The sequence below is a fragment of the Symphodus melops genome (genome assembly GCF_947650265.1).
Source record: "Symphodus melops genome assembly, chromosome: 5".
In the NCBI taxonomy this organism is placed as follows: Eukaryota; Metazoa; Chordata; class Actinopteri; order Labriformes; family Labridae; genus Symphodus; species Symphodus melops.
The window spans coordinates 11165379-11191213 of NC_136695.1; the positions used below are offsets into that span (position 1 = coordinate 11165379).

Genomic DNA, 25835 nt, shown 5'->3' on the forward strand with positions numbered 1-25835 from the left:
AGTCACTTCTCTTCAACACCAGAGCTTCAGATTTGTTTCATTTTAGAATTTGCTGTTTGGTCTAAGCTGACAATTCACTGAGAACATGAAGTCAGACAGTTTATGAATCTTTGGACATCTCCCTCTGCAGAGAGCACTGATGGTATCATTGAAGACAAACAATTTTCAAATAATGAAACAATAAGAAGTTTATTTTTTTATTACGTCCGACTGTATCTATATGAAATATAGACACAAGTACAGAACGAACAAATAGAAATTCATTATTTATTAATGCAGGAATCTTCAGAACTTGCAGCACAGTCCACAGACACCAGGCCGGCAGCAGCCGCAGCACACTTTACATTTAAAGGCACGTTTCTGTCTGTTGTTATACGGCGTCTGTGAGAAGAGAAGAAGACAGGAGGAAAGAGTTTCATGTCCACCATCATCACTCACCCTGATTATTCCTTTTTTTTTGACCGCTCCAATGTTCTGTTCATATAGAACAGAACATTGGAGCAGTCAAAAAAATAAAAAAATTGTTGCGATTTATTCAGCTATCTAAACGTACCATCCAAGAGTCTAATGAGATGTCTGGATGCTCAGCAGGTGGATTGTCATTGTTCGTTGGCTCCTCCAGTTCTTGAACCTGTTGAACATGAAACCAAATTTCGACGTCTTTGTAAACACTCATGACCAGTAGCCACACTGAAATACTTTTAATTGGAGCTGATCACTTCACAATAACAGTTGAACAGTTTATTATAACATGTATTTTATTTTTATAGCTCTTCAATTAAACACCAAACCAACTGCTACTCTTGGAATTATCCATGGCCAACACATGACCTTTAACACTCCCACCTCTAAGCTGTACAGTCCTGTTTCCTACAACAAATAAATATCTGAAACATCAGAAGAATGCTTTCCCCTTTTAAATCTTCAATCTCTGTATGAATTGTTAGATTGCAGCAATTTATAGGGACCGATTTTTAATTGTGAGGAACTATTTAATTGAGTGTTTTAAAAGTGCTACAATATTTAAATATAGTTTAACTAACTTTACTATAACTATTTGAGTTTGAGTTGAGTTCTTACCTCAGTGAACGGGACGGCAAAGCTCCCCTGGATACAAATAAAAGCCAGCACGATGGCTACAACAACTGCAACGGTAAATTTCTTCATCTTGACCTGAGAGGTTTGAGTTATTTTACTCTGTTTGTTACTCTTGTTAGCTCTGCTTCTTCTGTCTGATAGCTGGGATGGAAAATGGGCTGATATTTATATACATGAGACCACTGTTTCCTCATCCCTGTCAGTACAGACTTGCATCACTTTGAGGGATGCTCGGAATGGGCATGTAAAATTCCAGGACTACCTTTTGGAAAACTTAATGTTTTTCTTTTCTATTTATCAATCATCAGTATTTACACGAGTTCTATTTATATCTTTGTAAGATTTGACTCGTTGCATACCCCATATTGTGCAAGGACAATGGTCCTTACTTTACTCATTTGTATTTATCCAGGACAATAAATCATTTTCAGGAAGCGTCAACACTGTGTAACCCAGTGGACAGTAGCGACTTCAGGAGCTTCATGCCATTCTGGGAAGTACAGAGATCAGAAGATTAAGCAGATATATGCGCTTGAAGTTTCAAAATATATGAATGTAAACAGGAATGATAAAAGCTGCAAAGATTACAAGTATGACATGTTGAGATCTCTTTACTGCACACATAGTTTTAAAAGCTTCAAATATTGTTGGATTAACAATACCAGGGGAAGGGCAGAGTACTTCACCATTACCAGTATTACAAAAGATTTTATACTCACCTTCAGACATAGAAAACACAGGGGGTCCGAAGATTGCAAAATTGCATGCAAAAAAAAAGAAGCCCCAAATTAGAAAAAACATAAGAAGAAGCAGCTCTGCTTCTCTGCTACATCCATGCATCTATACATTTCCTGTTCTTTATCTGGCCGGGTCACGGGGGCAGCAGTCTAAGCAGAGAGGCCGAGACTTCCCCCGCCCCAGACACTTTCTCCAGCTCTTTCGTTCCCGAGGCGTTCCCGGGCCAGCCGAGAGACATTGTCTCTTCAGCGTGTCCGAGGTCTACCCTAGGGAGGTGTCCAGGAGGCTTTCGGAACAGATATCTGAGCCACCTCAGGTGACTCATCTCGATGTGGAGGAGTAGCAGCTCAATGCCAAGCTATCGTCAAGTTATTATTTGTCTGCTCCCCAATCTTGCCCAACTACTGCTCCTCTTAAATCCATTTATCCTTTACATTCAGGTCAGATCATTTTAGGAACCTGACATAGCTTATATCATTATCCTCTCCCTTAGCAATATATTTTTTTTTTATCCCATTTAAAACTAACACAAACACTCATTTATTGATGTTGACTTCAGAATTAATGGTATCATCTATGGTCACTACTTTGCACACTTGTGTTGGCGAACTTCTTCCTTAACATGTTTGTCTTTTCCTTCTCTATTATAACCTGTGCTCTATCTAAATACTTTTCCCCCACTCATTTTGTTTAGCATTGACCATTCCTCTCATATTTTAACTTCCCTCCAATTGGTAAAACAATAATTCAGCCATGCATTGTGCTTTCTATTCTGAATTACTGTACAAGCTGAGTATGTTTCTTCTGATTCTCTTGGTTGACATTATTCCAGAACATTCTCAGTGCTTCATTTCATTCTTTAATAGCTTTTGTACATTCTTCAATCCACCATAGGACCGTTTTCTGTTTGTTGACTTGAAAGGACTCCTTTTGAATGCTGCATTGATTATTTAGTATTTAGTTGATGGATATTCCTCAACATTGTCCTATATTAACATGAGTCTGCCAATTTATTTATTTGTTCAACCTTTATTAAACCAGGGAATCAATCTCATTGAGATTAAAAATCTATTTTTCAAGAGTATCCTGCCAAGACAGGCAGTTGCAATTTTTTTACAGAGTTTCAAACAGGCAGCCACACATTCAAATACAAAAAAAAATAAAATAAAAAATATATATTATACTTCAAAAACACACATTAGAAGAGTAAATGTTTGTCTCTAGATCATCCACAAACACAAATTACTTTGTTAATATCAAAGGGAATTTCGGTAAAATTAGGTAATTTAACATCGTCTTAAAAGCATCCAAAACAACAAACTTGTGAAGTCTCCTTTTTTTTAGTGCAGGTAAAGGGAAAGGCAAACCCTACACACCTTTTCCCCAGTACAATTTTGACCTTCAGAACAGGCAGAGAGAAAAAGTCCTGGGATCAAAGTTTGTAAGTCTCTGTAAGTGAAAAGTCAAGTAGACCTAGAATAGACATGCAGATAAGGATGCTCCAGTTTTAATCTAAATGACCAACAGAGTACCGTTCAGTCAACCTCTGTTCTCAGGTGCCAGTCAGTAGGAGAAACATACAATGATAAGATAAATCAATAATCTGTGGCAAACTGAAAATTACTTTACTGCCTGTTTATTATGAGAAAACAATAACGTGACAATAAAGCAATTTTCAATTTGCCGTGGATTACTGCTTTATCTTATCAAGAATACGCCAATGATTAAGTCTGTCTGTGGTCCAAGAAATCCTTCAGACACGTGTACACAATAAACAGTGATTAGTGAGGGATTTACAATATAGTTATAGAGCATAATATGGGACAAGGATCACTTCCCATATGTATATTATCTTTGATATTCCACTCATAAACATGTTTTTCACTTATTTGAGGGTGAATGTTTTGCCATATCTTCAGAAGCCTGATCAATATTTTGATTATTTTTTGAAGTTCTGAACTGTACAGCCTTGTTTAGTACTTTGCCAGGTTATAAAACTAATTAAAGCAAATCTGTGACATAAAACTGAAGTCCCTTGATTAGATTAGATTAATTGAAATCAGGTCACGTCTTGGGCTCAGCATTTTGTTACATTATCATCCAGTTATTAAATTTTGGATTGTATCGTATTTCTTTTTTTTTACATCATTATGGGTTGTAACATTTGGGGTCATTGTTGGATTTCAGGCATTTTTAAGGCTTTATCTTTTCAAAATCAAGCTGAACATCTAACTAAACACAACTTTGATTAGTTTTTGGAGTGTGTTGGACTCAATCACTTTTGTATCCTGTTCTTTAATTGGTCAACCCTTCCAAAGAAATTTCCAGAGGTCCATTTGAAATCCCTCTTAACGTTGCTGCATCCCTGGTGCACACACTTAAATCTTTTAACCACCAAGATAACTCTTTTTTAAAATCATTCATTGCTGCTGCTTATTAACTGCAGAGATAAGTATTATTTTGTTGCTCTGAAGCACATTAATTTTCCCTATTACCATGTTTATTCATTGCTATAGTCACACTGACTGCGTTGGCATGAATTAGAAGAGAACCTGACAAAACTGCAACATGCATAGATTATAGTGTCTTTGTAAGTGAAATCAAACTCAGTAATAAGCAGAGTGATTTCATACAGAAAGCTGTTTATCACTCATTGTAAACTGCACATATTGACATCGTAATGTTTCATTTTTCATATAGTATTTATTTTAAATGATTAAACTGTCAGTGTTGGTGCAAACACAGCTGAGAGGGCCTGAAGGCCGACTCATGATAATGGATCTGGAGAAAGTCAAAGTTTATCACATTAAAAGGCAACCAAAATTGTGACGGACAATGATGGATAAAATAACTTGCTGCTGCTACTGTCATGCCCCTGATTGATTATGGTGGTGTTTCATACACTCACCAGCCACTTTACTAGGTAAAACTGTTCAACTGCACCTCAGTGCAATTGTTTGTCACATGGCAGCAACTCAATGCATTTACTGTAGGCATGTAGACATGATCAAGACGATCTGCTGAAGTTCAAACAAGTATCAGGATGGGGAAGAAAGGTGATTTAAGTGACTTTGCACTTGACATGTCTGTTTGTGCCAATTGGGCTAGTCTGAGTATTTCAGCAACTGCTTATCTACTCATGTGGGATTTCTGCGCTCAAACATCTCAGCGAATAGTCAAAAAAAAAAAGGCCAGTGAGCAACATCTTGGTAAAAATGCTTTGTTGATGTAAGAGGTCAGGGTCATGTTACAAAGCTCATATCATATCAAACTGGTTTCTTGAACATGACAAGGACTTCTCTGTACTCAAATGGCGTCCACAGTCACCAGATCTCAATCCAATAGAGCACCTTTTGAGATGTGGCGGAACAGGACATTGGTCTCACGTGCAACTGACAAATCTGCAGCAACTGTGTAATGCTTTCATGTCAATATTGACCAGTTCTCTGAGGAATCTTTTCAGGACCTTGTTAAATCCATACCAGGAAGAATTAAAGCAGTTTTGAAGTCAAAAAGGGGATCCAACCTGGTACGAGCAAGGTGTACCAAATAAAGTGGTCGATGAGTGTACTGGACATGCATGCAGGTGCTTAAGATCTGTGGATACAGTATTTCATGATGCGTTAAGATTCGTAACAAATCTCATGGCCCTGACTCATCATTTTAAACTTTATGACAAAGTTGGCTGACCTGCATTGTCTATGCATCGAAGAAAATCATAGGCATGTTCTTATTTATCAGGCTATACTTAATCTGCTTCCCTCATGCTTGTGGAATGGTATTCGTGGGAATAAGTGCTAGAATCCACACTCCTTGTAGTTACAATATGTTCCCATAGTGCATCTCAAAATAGGGAAAAGAGTTTCAGGTATGCTGGTCCTGCAGCCTGGAATCTTCTGGAGGATCATCTGTGTCTGGGGGAGCTGGTCTCTTTAAATCCTTTGAAGAGCAAATTGAAGGTGTTGGAGGAAGATGCATCAGGTTGTAGAAGATTTTAAAACTGACGTTTCTTTTCTGTGATTCAGGACATGTTATTCTGTGTGTAGTTGCTCTGTGCTTTAAGTCTTGTTTATTGTGCTATTTCTCTTGGTCATCTTGTAAGTGAGATTCTTGATCTAAAGGAGGTTTTCCTGGGGGGAAAAGGCACTTAGGTAAAGCCTGCAGATTGGATGCCCTTCCAGTAGATCAATGATATGTTACAGAAATAATTGTCCTCCACACACCCCTACATGTGAGCAAATATTGTAAAACGCATGAACAAAACCTCCAGAACTCCACCCATAGGTTACTGAATGTGACACCTGAAGCCTGTTAATGGTGGTTTTGGTGGGGCAAAAAGTGTATTAATTATTAATATTTATCACATATAAACAACATAACAAGACTGTCCTTATCTTCCATTCCTGGAATTGTTGCAGTAGTTCCCTTGTTCTCATTCTCAGCATCCCTCAGAGAGTGATAAGCATCAGTGATAACAAAACCTATGGAGTATAAATATCAACAGATTCCCATGTCAACCATCAGACAGAAGAAGAACTTGAGAAAGTCAAGAGGAGTCACAAAACCGAGAGAAAGAATCCAACAACAGATCAAACCAAGATGAAGGCATTCAGTCTTTTAGTCGTTGTGGCCACTGTGCTCACATTTATGTGTGTTCAGCAGAACTCTGCTGTAGCATTACCTGAGGTAAGAACTTTTTTTTTTTTCTCTTTACTTTTATTTGTCATGAATTTTCAAAAAAAACACAAGAACATCTGTTTTCTTCTTTAACAGGTTCAAGAAGTGGAGGAACCAATGAGCAAAGACAATCCAGTGGCTGAACTTCCAGACGTCTCAGAGGACTCAAACACGGTACATTAAGTGAACTGAATGAATGAAACTAATCTTCATGACATTATCAGATACTGGTACACTTTTTTCTTCAAATTAGTTTTTTTATGTTAAGATAAACAAACATGAGTTTCAGTCTTTGATATGGAAACAGAAATCCTCCATACTAAGGCACAAACTCCTTCTTAATACAGAGACACATTGGATCCATTCTCTGGGTACTCTCATTCCTAATGGATTGAATAAGGAGATTTGGTTTATTTGTTTCGTATGATTGTTGTGCCTTTTTCTGCTGCATTTAGGTTTTTGTTACAATGTTTCCATGACGTAAACAAGTTAATTGATGCTTCTTGTAACTACCTCTGTGATGGGAAAAAAAAGTGTGTGGTTACTCTTCCTGCTAGGATGGACTGGTATCTGTTTTGGACATGTAAAATTAGTCCAACCTGTGTCGATATTATTTCTCATGAATTTTCAACAAACTTGATAAAATGTGTTTTAATCATTAACAGGTTGAACTGGAGGAGCCAATGAGCAATGAGAATCAAGTCGCTGAACTTCCAGAGATCCCAATGGACTCATCGATGGTATATTAACTGAATGAATTAAATTAATTTTCAGAACATAATCACATACGATTGTTCTTATTTGTTTTGACGAGTGCCAGCAGTTTTGTTCATGTAAGCAGAGTGAATAAACTGACTGAGTGATAATGCTGGAGATAACCACTTTCCTCATGTCTTTTGTCTTTCTTACAGATGCCATATTTCTACAACAGACAGAACCGTCGCATTAAGTGTAAATTTTGCTGCGGCTGCTGCAGCAAAAGCATCTGTTGCCTGAAGTGCAAATTCTGAGTTTTTTTTTTTTTTTTTATGTGGACAAGCCGTTGGTTTATGTTTAATTATCAGTGTTGTGAATATATAATGACTGTACCATGTAATGCTCTTATTGTATGTTTTTTATTTTTTTTTATTTAAGTCTTACAAGAAGTTCTTCCTATCAGTTTGAAGAAAGTAATAACACTGAGATGGAATAAAACATTTAAAAGTACAAATGCAGTTTGGAATTTGTATTGATTTCCTCCTTGCTTGTGAAATCTCCCATTTCACAAGCAAGCACACGCGCACAAATCTTGGTAAAAAGTAAAGAATATCAACCTCATACACTTTTTGTTTAAATATGCACACCAATGTTTTCTCCTCATAACATTGTCAGAAAAAAACAACAACCAAACAAATGCAGCGTTCCAAACACCACTGTTCACTTTTTTCACAAGCCTACCATGTTGGTATTTATTTAAAGGTCATCCAACACTTCTCAATGAACTCTGAACTGCAGCGTTATTGCCCTGGTTCAGACGAAGCAACGTGAAGAAACAAAAACAATCTTTCATCAAAAACATTACTTTGTTTTACTGACATTGTTAAGCAAATACTCAAAGAAAAGAAAAAGACAGGGGCAGCAGATCAGAGGTAGATGGAAGTATGGAGGAACCAAACAATGTAAGGTTTGCACGTTACAGCATGCAGGTTAAATCTGTATCTGGGTTTATGTAAAACAATACTTCACACAATGCAGAGCCCTTCATTAAGTGTATGTTTGTTCAGGATGTTTTTTGATAATTAAAAATATGATGTGAGATCATTGATCTATGTACAAGCTGTTTTACTTCATTCATTCTGATCAGTGTTTACATTCCACCACAGTCCTAAGTACAGTTTATTACATGTCAGACCAGAGAGGGAAATGTTTTGGATCACTGTTTCACCACAGTCAGCAATAGGCCACTCTGACTACATCATAGTCCATCAGATTCCTCCATACAAGCAGAAATTAAAAAAGTGGACTAGTGAAGCTGAGGAAGAAATAAAGGTATGCTTGAACTGTACTGACTGGGATACTTTCATGTCCGCCACAAACAGTCCGGATGATTACACAGAGGTTGTGACATCATACATTGGCTTATGCACTACGCTGAGTTCCAGCAACGGCAAGCCCTGGTTCACAGCTACACTCAGACGTTTAAAGGAGGTGACTTTTAGGAGTGGGGACAGGGAGACTATCAAAAAGGCTAAATACACCTTCTGTCATGGATGCGGGCAGAAAACAGGGTGGAGGACCCAATTGCAGGTAAAAACATTGATTAAAGAAAAAGCAAAAACAAAACTCACTTAATAATAAATCCAAAACGTCCAGAAAGGCACGAGGAGAAAAACAAAGTAAATCCAAGGAGCAGAAGAACAGATAAAACAAAAACTTACTTAATAAATTAAGTAAATCTACAACCAAGTAATCCAGGGAACAGCGGGAATAAACAACAGGTGTTGGGGTTTTCAGGAGCGAATACCTGACCAACGGTTAGGTTGGGTTTTATGACGTAAAATTTGATTGTCAAAATAAATTTAATAATTAAGTTTATTTAATTATTAATATAAATCAATAATTGTTATTAAACTGAGTTGAATAAACCTTGGGGCACCACCCTGTAAACAGGGAACAATCAAAATATTACAAATATCAGTCTCAAATTATTTAATTAAATACCAATATCATTAATAATTAATAATCTGTATTTAATTGAAGGTGTGAAATCCGAACACAAAGCCCTTTCACCCAGCCTAAGTCACAATGCAAATACACAGTAATCACAAACAACTGCTCTTTAAATTATAACAGAATTTATTTAACAAAGCAACATCAAGTTAATCAATGAAACTCAATCAAACAAACAACTATTATAACTAAACTACAGGTAACAAACAAAACAAACAAGCGTGGCACGTGTGTGTGTGTGTGTGTGTGTGTGTGTGTGTGTGTGTGTGTGTGTGTGAGAGAGAGAGAGAGAGAGAGAGAGAGAGAGAGAGAGAGAGAGAGAGAGAGAGAGAGAGAGAGAGAGAGAGAGAGAGAGAGAGAGAGAGAGAGAGAGAGAGAGAGAGAGAGAGAGAGAGAGAGAGAGAGAGAGAGATCAACAATCTCAGCCTGGAACTCACGCACAACTCAGAGCATAGTTAACTTCACTTACCAGAAGCCAGTGGCTGGATTTGTATCAGACGGCGTTCACACTAGTCTTTCTGATAATGAGTCTATTACCCGGTTATGACGCGAGAGTTCACAGAGAAACACACGGGACGTAGCGGCCCAAATAAAGAAAATAAAAGAGGTTTTACTCTCATAAAACCAAAGACACAGTGGTCAAACACCAAGCAAATATAATCACCGTTTCAAAATAATAGCTCAGTTATTAAACACACTCTATATATTTAACTGCCCAGACCTAGCTAAGCCTCACTTGTAACCGTTTGTCCGCGGTTGATGAAGGAAGAAAAGGGGTCCTGGAACGGCCTTTCTGCAGTTGTATGGTGATGACGGCGCGTCCAAGGGGGTTGAGCAAAGGGCCGTAGTGTCCTCCGTCGAGCGAGGTGGTCTCCGTGGATGTCCTTTCTTTAAAGGACAGAACGAGACGTAATCCTTACAATGTCTCTCAATACCGTTTTACTACGGGAGAATTAAGACGCTCTTCTTAGAGATGCGTTCAAATGGATGATCTAAGCTCGGAATTCAGAATGTCGGTATGCTTTAAGGCCTTGGATTAGCTGCGCGCCAAAACTTTCAAACAAAGAGAGTCGTGCTGTGAAACAGGAACAGAGTTGGTGTCCTCGAACGTCGCCAGACGACATATGAAAGAGGCTGAACAATGGGGCGTGGCCGGTTTTATACCTCCCAAACTTCACACCTATTTGTTAGGTGTGGCAAAGCATTCTGGGAGTACCTGCAAGGCATGCTGGGATAAAGAGTCTTTTGTCCTGCTCTCCAAAGGACACAGCCTGAACTTTGTCATCCTGGCTGGACCCAACACAGGCTACAGACCACATGACGCTAAAACCAAAAAAAACATTGAGACATGATTCATGAATTCATTAGCAGGTTTTTTGTTTTAATCTTTCCTGCAGATTGTAATTTTTTTTTCTCACAGACAAAAAATATATTGCACCGATGATCAATGAAGCAGAATAATTTCATCATCACACTCGTGGCTCTTTAGATCAATAATCAATAATAAACAGCAACACAGAAGTGAATAGCAATAAAAAATCTGCCAAAAAAGCCCAATCAACAGCCACGGATCCTCTTGACCAAATCACAGACAATAGGTCTACTATCAACTTAGCTCTCATGACCTACACACAACTCCCGCTTCAAGCATCTTAACGTGACTTGCTCTCTCCCTCTTCTTTCAAATATTGAAGTTGGAAAAAAAGAAACAGTAACAGATAAACTTAAATGCAAAGTAAAAGACAAGACAGAACAGCAATTTTGACAAAGGTGTTGCTGGATTTAATCAGATACGTACTGGTCGATATTGATCTTGGTAGTGCTGGATCCTGTTCCTGAAGGATCTGGCACAAGTGAAGTCCTAATGACACAACTTTGGTGTAACAGACTGTGGAGATTCTAAGAAACTAATGTTGTATAATTTCACGTTTGTCTTTTCCTTCTCTATTATAACCTGTGCGCTATCTAAATACTTTTCCCCCCACTCATTTTCTTTAGCATTGACCATACCTCTCATATTTTAACTTCCCTCCAATTGGTAAAACAATAATTCAGCCATGCATTGTGCTTTCTATTCTGAATTTCTGTACAAGCTGAGTATGTTTCTTCTGATTCTCTTGATTGACATTATTCCATAACATTCTCAGTGCTTCATTTCATTCTTTAATAGCTTTTGTACATTCTTCAATCCACCATAGGACTGTTTTCTTTTTGTTGACTTGAAAGGACTCCTTTTGAATGCTGCATTGATTATTTAGTATTTAGTTGATGGATATTCCTCAACATTGTCCTATATTAACATGAGTCTGCCAATTTATTTATTTGTTCAACCTTTATTAAACCAGGGAATCAATCTCATTGAGATTAAAAATCTATTTTTCAAGAGTATCCTGCCAAGACAGGCAGTTGCAATTTTTTACAGAGTTTCAAACAGGCAGCCACACATTCAAATAGAAAAAAATAATATATAAAAAAATATATATTATTATACTTCAAAAACACACATTAGAAGAGTAAATGTTTGTCTCTAGATCATCCACAAACACAAAAGAATAAGAATAATAAGATAAGAATACTGCAGTTTTAATCTAAATGACCAACAGAGTACCGTTCAGTCAACCTCTGTTCTCAGGTGCCGGTCAGTAGGAGAAACATACAATGATAAGATAAATCAATAATCTGTGGCAAACTGAAAATTACTTTACTGCCTGTTTATTATGAGAAAACAATAACGTGACAGTAAGGCAACTTTCAATTTGCCGTGGATTACTGCTTTATCTTATCAAGAATATGCCAATGATTAAGTCTGTCTGTGGTCCAAGAAATCCTTCAGACACGTGTACACAATAAACAGTGATTAGTGAGGGATTTACAATATAGTTCTTGTCATGTTGGCCAATCAGCTTCTTCAAAACACCATCCATTGAATATCAATGTCAACATTTATTGAGCATAATATGGGACAAGGATCACTTCCGATACGTATATTATCTTTGATATTCAACTCATAAACATGTTTTTCACTTATTTGAGGGTGAATGTTTTGCCATATCTTCAGAAGCCTGATCAATATTTTGTTGAAGTTCTGAACTGTACAGCCTTCTTTAGTACTTTGCCAGGTTATAAAATTAATGAACGCAAATCTGTGACATAAAACTGAAGTCCCTTGATTAGATTAGATTAATTGAAATCAGTTCACGTCTTGGGCTCAGCATTTTGTTACATTATCATCCAGTTATTAAATTTTGGGTTGTATCATATTTTTTTTTAAATATTATTATGGGTTGTAACATTGTTGGATTGCATTTTTAAGGCTTTATCTTTTCAAAATCAAGCTGAACATCTAACTTAGCACGACTTTGATTAGTTTTTGGAGTGTGTTGGACTCAATCACTTTTGTATCCTGTTCTTTAATTGTTCAACCCTTCCAAAGAAATTTCCAGAGGTCCATTTGAAATCCCTCTTAACGTTGCTGCATCCCTGGTGCACACACTTAAATCTTTTAACCACCAAGATAACTCTTTTTTTAAAATCATTCATTGCTGCTGCTTATTAACTGCAGAGATAAGTATTATTTTGTTGCTCTGAAGCACAATCATTTTCCCTATTACCATGTTTATTCATTGCTATAGTCACACTGACTGCGTTGGCATGATATAGAAGAGAACCTGACAAAACTGCAACATGCATAGATTATAGTGTCTTTGTAAGTGAAATCAAACTCAGTAATAAGCAGAGTGATTTCATACAGAAAGTTGTTTATTACTCATTGTAAACCGCACATATTGACATCGCAATGTTTCATTTTTCATATAGTATTTATTTTAAATGATTAAACTGTCAGTGTTGGTGCAAACACAGCTGAGAGGGCCTGAAGGCCGACTCATGATAATGGATCTGGAGAAAGTCAAAGTTTATCACATTAAAAGGCAACCAAAATTGTGACGGACAATGATGAATAAAATAACTTGTTGCTGCTACTGTCATGCCCCTGATTGATTATGGTGGTGTTTCATACACTCACCAGCCACTTTACTAGGTAAAACTGTTCAACTGCACCTCAGTGTTTGTCACATGGCAGCAACTCAATGCATTTACTGTAGGCATGTAGACATGGTCAAGACGATCTGCTGAAGTTCAAACCAAGTATCAGGATGGGGAAGAAAGGTGATTTAAGTGACTTTGCACTTGACATGTCTGTTGGTGCCAGATGGGCTAGTCTGAGTATTTCAGCAACTGCTTATCTACTCCTGTGGGATTTCTGCGTCACCAGTCACCAGATCTCAATCCAATAGAGCACCTTTTGAGATGTGGCGGAACAGGATATTGGTCTCATGTGCAACTGACAAATCTGCAGCAACTGTGTAATGCTTTCATGTCAATATTGACCAGTTCTCTGAGGAATCTTTTCAGGACCTTTTTAAATCCATACCAGGAAGGATTAAAGCAGTTTTGAAGTCAAAAAGGGGATCCAACCTGGTACGAGCAAGGTGTACCAAATAAAGTGGTCGATGAGTGTACTGGATATGCATGCAGGTGCTTAAGATCTGTGGATACAGTATTTCATGATGCGATAAGAAGTGTAACAAATCTCATGGCCCTGACTCATCATTTTAAACTTTATGATCAAGTTGGCTGACCTGCATTGTCTATGCATTGAAGAAAATCATAGGCATGTTCTTATTTATCTGCTTCCCTCATGCTTGTGGAATGGTATTCGTGGAAATAAGTGCTAGAATCCACACTCCTTGTAGTTACAATATGTTCCCATAGTGCATCTCAAAATAGGGAAAAGAGTTTCAGGTATGCTGGTCCTGCAGCCTGGAATCTTCTGGAGGATCATCTGTGTCTGGGGGAGCGGGTCTCTTTAAATCCTTTGAAAAGCAAATTGAAGGTGTTGGAGGAAGATGCTTCAGGTTGTAGATTTGAAAACTCATATTTCTTTTCTGTGATTCAGGACATGTTGTTCTGTGTGTAGTTGCTCTGTGCTTTACGTCTTGTTTATTGTTCTGCTTCTCTTGGTCATCTTGTAAATGAGATTCTTGATCTAAAGGAGGTTTTCCTGGGAAAAAAAGGCACTCGGGTCAAGCCTGCAGGATGGATGCCCTTCCAGTAGATCAATGATATGTTACAGAAATAATTGTCCTCCACGCACCCCTACATGTGAGCAAATATTGTAAAACGCATGAACAAAACCTCCAGGAATCCACCCATTGGTTACTGAATGTGACACCTGAAGCCTGTTAATGGTGGTTTTGGTGGGGCAAAAAGTGTATTAATTATTAATATTTATCACATATAAACAACATAACAAGACTGTCCTTATCTTCCATTCCTGGAATAGTTACAGTAGTTTCCTTATTCTTATTCTCAGCATCCCTCAGAGAGTGATAAGCATCAGTGATAACAAAACCTATGGAGTATAAATATCAACAGATTCCCATGTCAACCATCAGACAGAAGAAGAACTTGAGAAAGTTAAGAGGACTCACAAAACCGAGAGAAAGAATCCAACAACAGATCAAACCAAGATGAAGGCATTCAGTCTTTTAGTCGTTGTGGCCACTGTGCTCACATTTATGTGTGTTCAGCAGAACTCTGCTGTACCATTAACTGAGGTAAGAACTTTTTTTGTTTCTCTTTACTTTTATTTGTCATGAATTTTCACAAAAAACATAATAATATCTGGTTTCATCTTTAACAGGTTCAAGAAGTGGAGGAACCAATGAGCAAAGACAATCCAGTGGCTGAACTTCCAGACGTCTCAGAGGACTCAAACACGGTACATTAAGTGAACTGAATGAGTGAAACTAATCTTTATGACATTATCAGATACAGGTACACTTTTTTCTTCAAATCGGTTTTTTTGGTATGTTTTTATTTTTTATGTTAAGAAAAACAAACATGAATTGTCTTTGATATGGAAACAGAATTCCTCCATACTAAGGCACAAACTCCTTCTTTATACAGAGAAACATTGGATCCATTCTCTGGGTACTCTCATTCCTAATGGATTGAATTAGGAGATCAGATTTATTTGTTTCTCATGATTGTTGTGCCTTTTTCTGCTGCATTTAGGTTTTTGTTACAATTTTTCCATGACATAAACAAGTTAATTGATGCTTCTTGTTGACTACCTCTGTGATGGAAAAAAAGGTGTGTGACTCTCCCTGCTGGGATGGATTGCTCTCTGTTTTGGACATGTATAACCTGTGTCGATATTGTCTGTACTGTGTGTATTTGTTGTGTGTTTGTCAACAAACTTGATAAAATGTGTTTTAATCATTAACAGGTTGAACTGGAGGAGCCAATGAGCAATGAGAATCAAGTCGCTGAACTTCCAGAGATCCCAATGGACTCATCGATGGTACATTAACTGAATGAATTAAATTAATTTTCAGAACATAATCACATACGATTGTTCTTATGTGTTTTGATGAGTGCCAGCAGTTGAGTTCATGTAAGCAGAGTGAATAAACTGACTGAGTGATAATGCTGGAGATGAACACTTTCCTCATGTCTTTTGTTTTCCTTACAGATGCCACATTTCTACAGACATCATCACTTTAAGTGTAAAGTTTGCTGTGGCTGCTGCAGCACAGGGATCTGTTGCCTGAAGTGCAGATTCTGAGTATTTTTTGTCTATTTTTTTTGTTTTTTTATGTGGACAAGCTGTTGGTTTATGTTTAATCATCAGTGTTGTGAATATATAATGACTGTACCATGTAATGCTCTTATTGTATGTTTTTTATTTTTGTAATTTTAGTCTTACAAGAAGTTCTTCCTATCAGTTTGAAGAAAGTAATAACACTGAGATGGAATAAAACATTTAAAAGTACAAATGCAGTTTGGAATTTGTATTGATTTCCTCCTTGCTTGTGAAATCTCCCATTTCACAAGCAAGCACACGCGCACAAATCTTGGTAAAAAGTAAAGAATATCAACCTCATACACTTTTTGTTTAAATATGCACACCAATGTTTTCTCCTCATAACATTATAATAATAATAATAATAATAATACATTTTATTTAATGGCGCCTTTCAAGCCACCCAAGGTCGCCTTACAGTGGATAAAAACAATACATTAGGTTAAAACCAACATAAAAACAAACAAAAGACAGGTGTAGTGTGGAGTGAACAGTTACAGTGAGTATGCCAGTTTAAACAGGTGGGTTTTGAGTTGGGATTTAAAGGTGGAGATGGACTCTGACTGTCGTATGTGGGGGGGGAGGGAGTTCCAAAGTCTGGGTGCCGAGCAGCTGAAGGCTCGGGCACCCATGGTACTGAGGCGTGGTGTGGGGATGACTAGCAGTCCAGCAGAGGTTGAGCGGAGGGTGCGTGAGGGGCTGTAGTGATGGAGGAGGTCGCAGAGGTAAGTGGGGGCTAGCTGGTGAAGAACTTTGTAAGTGAGGAGGAGGTTTTTGTAGTTGATGCGAAATTGTACAGGGAGCCAGTGAAGTTGGATGAGAATGGGGGTGATGTGATCAGATGATGTGGTGCGAGTAATGATCCGGGCGGCAGAGTTCTGGATGAGTTGCAGTCTGTTGATGAGTTTGGCGGGGAGTCCAGTGAGGAGGGCATTGCAATAGTCGATGCGGGAAGTGACAAATGAGTGAACTAGGATTTCGGTGCTGGACTGGGACAGTGATGGGCGGAGTCTAGAAATGTTACGGAGGTGGAAGAGGGCAGTCCGGGTGATGTTTCTAATGTGGGGAGCAAATGAGAGGGTGCTGTCCAGAATGACGCCGAGGCTTTTGACTTGGGGGGAGAAGGGTACAGGGAAACCGTCGATGATGATGGGTGGTACTGGGGTGTGTTGTGAGTTGGTGAGGGTGGGTTTGGAACCGATGAGCAGGGCCTCGGTTTTGTTGCCGTTGAGTTTTAGGAAGTTCCTGCTCATCCAGTTCCGAATGTCTTCCATGCAGGTGATGAGGGAGGTGGGAGGGGTGGTGGCAGTGGGTTTGGAGGAGATGTAGACCTGTGTGTCGTCGGCGTAACAGTGAAAGTGGATCCCATGATGGCGGAGGATTGTGCCCAGAGGGAGGAGGTAGATGATGAAGAGTAATGGACCCAAGACTGACCCCTGGGGAACACCCAGTGAAACACCCGAACACCCAGACTTGTGGTCCCTTATTTGCACGAATTGTTGGCGGTCAGTGAGGTATGATGTGAACCAGCGGAGTGCAGCACCAGTGATCCCAATGCCAGCCAGGCGGTCCAGGAGTAATGTGTGGGAAATAGTGTCGAATGCTGCGCTGAGGTCGAGGAGGATGAGTATGGTCAGAAGTCCGGAGTCAGCTGCACAGAGGAGGTCATTGGTGATTGGAAGGGTTCATGGAGGTTGTTTGTGTTGAGGTGGGACTGTAGTTGAGCGGCAACCACCCTTTCAAGTGTTTTGGAGATGAAGGGGAGGTTGGAGATGGGCCGGTAGAGGTTGAGGTCAGTTGGGTCAGCGCCGGGTTTTTTCAGGATGGGAGTGATAGCAGCTAGTTTGAGAGTGGGGGGTACAATGCCAGTGGTGAGGGAGGAGTTAATTATATTGGTGATCATCGGAGAGATGGATGGCAGACAGGCTTTGACGAGGGAAGTGGGAAGAGGATCAAGCTGGCAGGTGGTGGTTTTAGCTTTGCGGATGAGTTCAGAGATGGTGTGATCCGATACTGGGGTGAAGTCAGAGAGGCAGCTGATGAGAGGTTGGCCAGCAGTGATCATCCAAGTTGGATCATTTGAGGAGGAGGTGCAGGATGATGCCAGTTGTTGGTGATTATCAGAAAAAAAACAACAACCAAACAAATGCAGCGTTCCAAACACAACTGTTCACTTTTTTCACAAGCCTACCATGTTGGTATTTATTTAAAGGTCATCCAACACTTCTCAATGAACTCTGAACTGCAGCGTTATTGCCCTGGTTCAGAGGAAGCATTGTGAAGAAACAAAAAAAATCTTTCAACAAAAACATTACTTTGTTTTACTGACATTGTTAAGCAAATACTCAAAGAAAAGAAAAAGACAGGGGCAGCAGATCAGAGGTAGATGGAAGTATGGAGGAACCAAACAATGTAAGGTTTGCACGTTACAGCATGCAGGTTTAATCTGTATCTGGGTTCATGTAAAACAATACTTCACACAATGCAGAGCCCTTCATTAAGTGTATGTTTGTTCAGGATATTTTTTGATAATTAAAAATATGATGTGAGATCATTGATCTATGTACAAGCTGTTTTACTTCATTCATTCTGATCAGTGTTTACATTCCACCGCAGTCCTAAGTACAGACAGTTTATTACATGTCAGACCAGAGAGGGAAATGTTTTGGATCACTGTTTCACCACAGTCAGCAATAGGCCACTCTGACTACATCATAGTCCATCAGATTCCTCCATACAAGCAGAAATTAAAGTTCTGTAAACCTGTTGTGAGGACATCAAAGAAGTGGACCAGTGAAGCTGAGGAAGAAATAAAGGTATGCTTCAACTGTACTGACTGGGATACATTCATGTCCGCCACAAACAGTCTGGATGATTACACAGAGGTTGTGACATCATACATTGGCTTATGCACTACGCTGAGTTCCAGAAACGGCAAGCCCTGGTTCACAGCTACACTCAGACGTTTAAAGGAGGTAACTTTTAGGAGTGGGGACAGGGAGACTATCAAAAAGGCTAAATACACCTTCTGTCATCGATGCGGGCAGAAGAGGACCCAATTGCAGGTAAAAATATTGATTAAAGAAAAAGCAAAAACAAAACTCACTTAATAATAAATCCAAAACGTCCAGAAAGGCACGAGGAGAAAAACAAAGTAAATCCAAGGAGCAGAAGAACAGATAAAACAAAAACTTACTTAATAAATTAAGTAAATCTACAACCAAGTAATCCAGGGAACAGAGGGAAATAAACAACACTTCATATCTGTTTCTGTGCAGGTTAAAATACAGTGGTGTTAAGGACACAACATACTCCACTGGCCTCAAACAAACAACACTACTAGAGGCCGCTTTGTATTCAAAGGGTGGTCTTCTGTCCAAGTGCTAAGCAGGCCCAGCTCAGCTTTGCTGCTCTGCTAGTTATCCCGTACAGCTCAGGGAGGTATGGCATCCAGCCATGGTGATATGCATGCTATTGTATTACTTACAGCATGACCATATTGCAGCTCACAATTATAATGGCCACAAAGGTCAAGTAAATGGTCTGGTGTTAAATCAGTGCAGAAATTGGCCAACAAACTTGCTCAGATGGACTCTGTGATAGTGTTCTTGTTAAGCAACATCCAGAGCGTTCAACATATTGCAAGTGACAAGCAAAACAATGGACAAACTATGGTTGCTGTTCAAATGATTTAATGACCCACCCACACACAGAGGTGCATGTACATGCCAAAAGCTCACAATGCTCACACTCACACACACGCACATAGCATTAATATGCACACACGTTAACTCCTAATAACACAATCAGAAAATGATGAAACATAGCTTACATGTGGAAGAAGTGCAGCTTCTTCAACTATGCTATTGTGGAGGTAGTATCTGTGAGTCTCCACTGCTTTATTTTGCAACTCACTTCACATACAGAGTCACATACAATATTTCGCGGCACCGGAACTCTCTCTTTATATTACCTCTCACCCGGAAACTGACCCTCCAGAATAAAGTCAGTTTGTGTGTGATAACTCAGAACAGTGTCGCCACATAGGCCCCCCCAGAACACACAAAAAAAACACTTCATTCAAGAACATGAAAAACAAAAACAACAAATACATATCCTCAAACTTCAACCAAACCGCTTAGGCACTTTGACCTCCCTACCCCTGCGATTATACCTAACAGCCACCGGAGGTACAACAGGAAGAGACAAAGAGGTAGGGTTAGGAGGACGGCCCCGGCGTGCAGGACGAGCCAGCTCCACCTGCTCATCCTGAAGCACATGAGCAGGCTTCAGACGGTCCACCGAAACCTGGTCCCGACTCGTCCCCATCTCAACCAGGAAAAACTTACTCCCTGCTTCTAACACCCGAAAGGGCCCGTCATACGGCGACTGCAGGGGAGAGCGGTGCGCATCATATCTGATAAAAACATACTTCGCCGACATGAGGTCCTTGGGAATGTATGACTGGGGGATGCAGTGGTGCACTGCCACAGGTGAGAAAACCTTTGCCTCCCCCTGTAAACCAGACCTCCCCACCACAACGGGGCCCAACCCTGAGACCCCAGGAAGGAACTCCCCCGGGACCCTCAAAGTCTGACCCAGAACCAACTCAGCAGAGGAGAAATGCAGGTCCTCCTTGGGGGCACAACGTAGCCCCAACAACACCCACGGCAGTCTGTCCACCCAGCTACTGTCAACTAAAGACGCGCGGAGGGCAGCCTTCATGGTACGGTGAAACCGCTCACACAAGCCATTAGCCTGTGGGTGGTACGCGGTGGTTCGGTGAAGCTTAACCCCCAAGCTCCCAGCAACCATATTCCACAGCTCGGAGGTAAATTGGGGGCCTCTATCAGACGTCATGTCCAAAGGAACCCCAAACCGTGACACCCATGCGTACAGGAAAGCCCGGGCCACCTCCGCTGAAGTCGTAGACGAGAGGGGAACCACCTCAGGCCACCGTGTGGTTCTGTCCACCACAGTGAGTAGGTGAGTGAAACCTCGCGACGGGGGAAAAGGACCGACCAGATCCACATGACCATGCTCAAATCGTCTCTCAGGAATCGGAAATGACCCCAAAGGAGCTGTAATGTGACGCTGCACCTTGGCGCGCTGACATGCCACGCAGGTAGAAGTCCAAGCTCTAACATCCTTTCTGAGGCCAGGCCACACGAACCTGGCACCCACCAATTTAACTGAAGCTTTAACCCTGGGATGCGACAGGGAATGAACAGCATCAAAAATGCGACGTCGCCAAGCAGCCGGGACCAAAGGGCGGGGCTTGTCCATAGAGACATCACAAAGAAGGGCCGCCCCACTGTCCTGAAAAGACACCTCCTTCAACTGCAAACTAGACTCGGCTGTGCGCAGTGCTTGCACCTCCGAATCCGCCAACTGGTCCACAGCCATCTCCCCATAATCTACTCCCAAATCAACCGTGGCAATTGGTGCTCGAGAGAGGCAGTCCGCAACTATGTTACTCTTCCCTGCAACATGCTGTATGTCCGTGGTAAACTCAGAAATAGCCGAAAGATGTCTCTGCTGACGCGCTGACCACGGTTCGGAGGTTTTGGCCATCGCAAACGTAAGAGGCTTGTGATCAACAAAAGCAGTGAACTCTCGGCCCTCTAAGAGGAACCTGAAATGTCGTGTGGCAAGAAAAAGAGCTAAAAGTTCCCTGTCGAACGCACTATACTTCCTTTCAGCATCCCGCAACTTCCTACTAAAAAAAGCCAGAGGCTGCCAGGCTCCGTCGACCCATTGTTCACAAACTGCTCCCACAGCGTAATCGGACGCATCAGTGGTCAGGGCGATGGGTGCTGCAGGGTCAGGATGGGCTAATAATGCAGCATTAGCCAGCGCTGTCTTAGCTTTACCAAATGCCTCTAACCTCCCAGGTGTCCACTCAATGTCCTGATTACCCTTTTTTCCTTTCAGAGCTTCATACAAGGGGTGCATTATGTGGGCAGCTCGAGGAATGAAACGGTTGTAGAAATGGACCATGCCCAAAAACACCTGCAGGGGCTTCACAGAGGAGGGGCGGGGAAAAGCTGCAACCACTCCGACTTTAGTAGGAAGGGGAACAGCACCTCGTCGGGAAACGCAGTGGCCAAGAAACTCAATCTCTGAAAGCCCAAACTGACATTTAGCTGGGTTCACAATCAATCCGTGGTCATTCAGGCACTCAAAAAGCAGGCGGAGGTGTACCCTGTGCCCCTCTAGAGAAGCACTTGCCACCAGTATATCATCCAGATACACAAAAAGGAAAGGCATATCTCGCAACACAGAGTCCATGAGCCGCTGGAACGTCTGTGCCGCCCCCATCAAGCCAAACGGCATCCTCAAAAACTCAAAAAGCCCAAAAGGAGTGATGACTGCCGTTTTGGGAATGTCCTGAGGATGGACCGGCACCTGGTGGTACCCTCTCACTAAATCAACCTTCGAGAAAATGACCGCCCCTGCCAGATGCACAGAAAAATCCTGAATATGGGGGACCGGGTACCTGTCATTAGTAGTAACATAATGCTCTACCCCATGTTTAGCCACTGTGGCAGAAAACGTGGGAACAGTAAGGGCAGGAAACTCAGCAAGCAGACGTTGGTATGAGTCCCCTGTTACAAGCATGTTAGCGAGCAATGGCCCTGCTTTGCCCAGAGTACATGGATAGGAATCAAAAGACATTGCATCAATCAAACACCTATTAGCTACATCCACTAACAGTCTGTAAGCACATAAAAAATCCGCACCTAGGATGGGAACTTTCACTGAAGCAATCACAAAGTCCCAGCCAAACTCACGTCCTTTAAAACACACAGTCATACCCCTGGTGCCGAAACTGCGGATGGGGGTGCCGTTCGCTGCGTCCAACGGGGGTCCCTGTCCATGTCCCAAAAAGTCAGCAGAGGAGGCAGGCACGATGCTCCGCTGTGCCCCCGAATCCACGAGAAAATGTTGTCCTGAAGCGCTGTCCTCAATGAAAAGCAGCTTATCGTTGTTGCCGGTACACGCAGCTGCTAGCGAGCGCCGGCCCTCTCGTTTCCCGGCTGCTGGAAGGAACATGGTGGAATACAACGCCGGGCCTTCACTCCAAAGCGGTGGTGGTAAAAGCACAGGCTGGTCTCCTTCCTTCGGCGCTCCGCGACCGCAGTCACATCCGTAGTGTCACCGTCAGGCACGCAGGGCAGCAGAGCGTGCACCGAAAACTGGCGGTATGCCAACAAAAGTCTGTCTGCTTCTTCAGCCAAACCTCTGTAATCCTTGGTTCGAATCAGAGGAGAGCTGGCCAGGGCTGTGCGCACCTGCGGCGGAAGCTGACGCAGAAAAAGGTGAGTGAAAAGGAAAGAAGCGTCCCCAGAGCCCTGCAGCGCCAACATATTTTCCATCAATTCAGAAGGCTTGCTATCTCCTAAACCCGTGAGGGACAACAAACGATCAGCCCGCTCCATATCCGAGAGCTGGTACAGTTGTAGCAACGTCGTCCTCAGTGCAGCATACTTCCCAGCACCAGGCGGGTCCCGGAGCAGTCCCATTAGCCGGCGTGTCGTGGCTGAATCCAAAGCCGCGACGACATGATAATACTTCGTGTCGTCCGCGGTTATGCCGCGCAGGTGAAACTGAGCCTCCACATGTTGGAACCATGGCTCCGGGTCATGCTGCCAAAAGTCCGGGATTTTAACCGTGGCCGCGAAAACAGTCGGTGCGGGTGCAACCGAAGAAGTGCTCTCAGTCGACATAGTCCAAACGTCGGGGTCACCAATGTGGAGGTCGAAGAGAAAAATGAACGAAAGTATCTCTGAGTCTCCACTGCTTTATTTTGCAACTCACTTCACATACAGAGTCAATATTTCGCAGCACCGGAACTCTCTCTTTATATTACCTCTCACCCGGAAACTGACCCTCCAGAATAAAGTCAGTTTGTGTGTGATAACTCAGAACAGTGTCGCCACACTATACTATTTATATGTAAGAAGTAAACAATACATCCATTAACATCCCAACAAACAACTATACAGGACTGATTTGCTTTGCTTTAATTGTTCAGTTCAAGTTGGCTATTAGGATAACAATTAATAAATGACAATGCTCAGATATTTTTGGTTTTATTTAAAGGTTGCTCAAATGAACTCTGGTTCCACCATCATCATCATAAAAGCGACAAAGCTCTTCATGACAATCAAGATTTCCTCTTTAAGCCCCCATGTCCACCTTACATTTTTTTCAGGGCGGTAAAGCGTTGGCTGTGCGCTGGAGAGATCTTGTATGAAGCATTGAGTGCTGAGAAGAAAAGCGCTGCACATCCGCCATGTGTCTATGACAACAGTCTGTAGCCAACTGTTACTTTTTTGATGTATTTTTTTTTTATTTTACATTGTTTTTGACCCCCGCATACATGGAGCAATATTGAGGATATGAGAACCAGACATGTTCAGGAGGCGACAAACATACAGGGAATATAATGTATTTGGAAAAGAGTGTTGGTGACTTCAACAGCACCTTTCTGAGAGGTTTCAACAGTGTTGCCAACGCTCTCTCCTCATTGAAAACATCTGAAAAAAATACACTGACAGCATTTTAAAATATATGATAAGTGGTTCCAAAATGTGTAGTTGTTTCTCAATCAGCAGATTTAAAAGCACATAGTGTGAAATCTGTGATTTAGGAGAAGTGAAGAATGAATCTTATTTTCATTTCTTTTGTCCTTTTATGATGAGTTCAGAACACCTTTGATTCATGAAATGTACGCTCAGAATCTTGAAAACTTTTGGAGCACTGATGATGACAGGATGGAACATTTGTTTCATTTTTATGTTAATGAGCTGGCCACGTTTGTGTTCAAAGCCTGGAAGAAACATCAGGCTGGTTTGTTTTATTAGTATTTGTGTTGTAAAGTCTCAACGTTTTTGGTCTCGTTGTCTTAAAAATGATGTCTCGTATGCCGGTTTTGGGCTGTTGATATTGTTTTTTTCAAGCATGACAAAAAAATAACATGTAATCAATCTCTGAAAATCATGTGTGTCGGTGAAAGATGCTAGAAGTGGACCATACGTCTATTTATACTTTCTAGTTTAGTGAATTCTGACGTACAAATTGAAAAAACAAATACAGAAAAAGAGGAATTTCCCATCCTCGTTCCCAGCATCCCTCAGAGAGTGATGCAAGTTTCTTCCTGACAGCAGATACACTGAAGTCCCGTCAGTGATGAGGAAACAGAGGCATGATGGAGTATAAATACTGTCACATCTTCCATTTCAACCATCAGAAGAAAAAGACAGAGGATCTGACCAGTGGCATCCACAGAGAGGATCAAACAACCTAAAGCTCTCAAAACAACATGAAGACATTCAGCGTTGCAGTTGTTGTGGCCGTCATATTCATGTTTATTTGTGTCCAGGAGAGCTCTGCTGGGCCAGTCACTGAGGTAAGAACTTTACTAACACAGTCATGTTATTAGTCATGAACATTTGACAAAGATGTTCAAATTTGGTCTCATGTTCAACAGCTTCAAGAAGTGGAGGAGGCCATAAGTAATGCCGATCCAGCTGCTGACCATGAGGAGACTTCAGTGGAGTCATGGATGGTATGTTCAGATAACTGAAAACAATGAAGCCATTATCACGAGCTCCTTTAGGTGGATGTGTTCTCCCTCAGTCAGCTGAGAGAGTAAACAGAGTGAGTGACGATGGTGGAGATGAACATTTTCCCCCTGTCTTCTTCTCTTCTCACAGACGCCGTATAACAACAGACAGAAGCGTGCCTTTAAATGTAAAGTGTGCTGCGGCTGCTGCCGGCCTGGTGTCTGTGGACTGTGCTGCAAGTTCTGAAGATTCCTGCATCAAATAAACCATAAATATTCATTTGTAGTGTTTTGTCTTTTGTTCATGTGTAGCTCATGTTCTTACTCACGTAACTAGATTTCATGCAAAATATTTGGCTGCTCACAACCTGCATTAACACAATAAACTTCTAC

General features: G+C 41.0%; 3 protein-coding genes across 5 annotated transcripts; 2 read left to right on the forward strand and 1 right to left on the reverse strand.

Annotated features, from left to right (window-relative positions):
* Positions 1-170: 170 nt before the first annotated feature.
* Positions 171-1217, reverse strand: LOC306824345 (hepcidin-like). The gene is made up of 3 exons (XM_079344449.1): positions 1081-1217; positions 554-631; positions 171-381 (listed from the first exon to the last, which is right to left on the reverse strand). Exons 1-3 carry the CDS (start codon positions 1165-1167, stop codon positions 286-288), a joined length of 261 nt encoding a protein of 86 aa, XP_079200575.1. The 5' UTR covers positions 1168-1217; the 3' UTR covers positions 171-285.
* Positions 1218-6289: 5072 nt separating this feature from the next.
* Positions 6290-7686, forward strand: LOC306824642 (hepcidin-like). The gene is made up of 4 exons (XM_079344829.1): positions 6290-6522; positions 6610-6687; positions 7179-7253; positions 7425-7686. Exons 1-4 carry the CDS (start codon positions 6436-6438, stop codon positions 7521-7523), a joined length of 339 nt encoding a protein of 112 aa, XP_079200955.1. The 5' UTR covers positions 6290-6435; the 3' UTR covers positions 7524-7686.
* Positions 7687-14690: 7004 nt separating this feature from the next.
* LOC306824518 (hepcidin-like) lies at positions 14691-25728 on the forward strand. 3 transcript variants are annotated; one of them, XM_079344695.1, is made up of 4 exons: positions 14691-14840; positions 14927-15004; positions 15515-15589; positions 25594-25728. In XM_079344695.1, the coding sequence occupies exons 1-4, from the start codon at positions 14754-14756 to the stop codon at positions 25687-25689; spliced, it is 336 nt and encodes a 111-aa protein (XP_079200821.1). In that variant the 5' UTR covers positions 14691-14753; the 3' UTR covers positions 25690-25728. The 3 variants fall into 3 exon arrangements, with proteins under 3 accessions (XP_079200821.1, XP_079200822.1, XP_079200823.1); XM_079344696.1 differs by lacking the exon at positions 25594-25728 and adding an exon at positions 15761-16058; XM_079344697.1 differs by lacking the exons at positions 14691-14840; positions 14927-15004; positions 15515-15589 and adding exons at positions 25165-25286; positions 25368-25445.
* Positions 25729-25835: the final 107 nt, after the last annotated feature.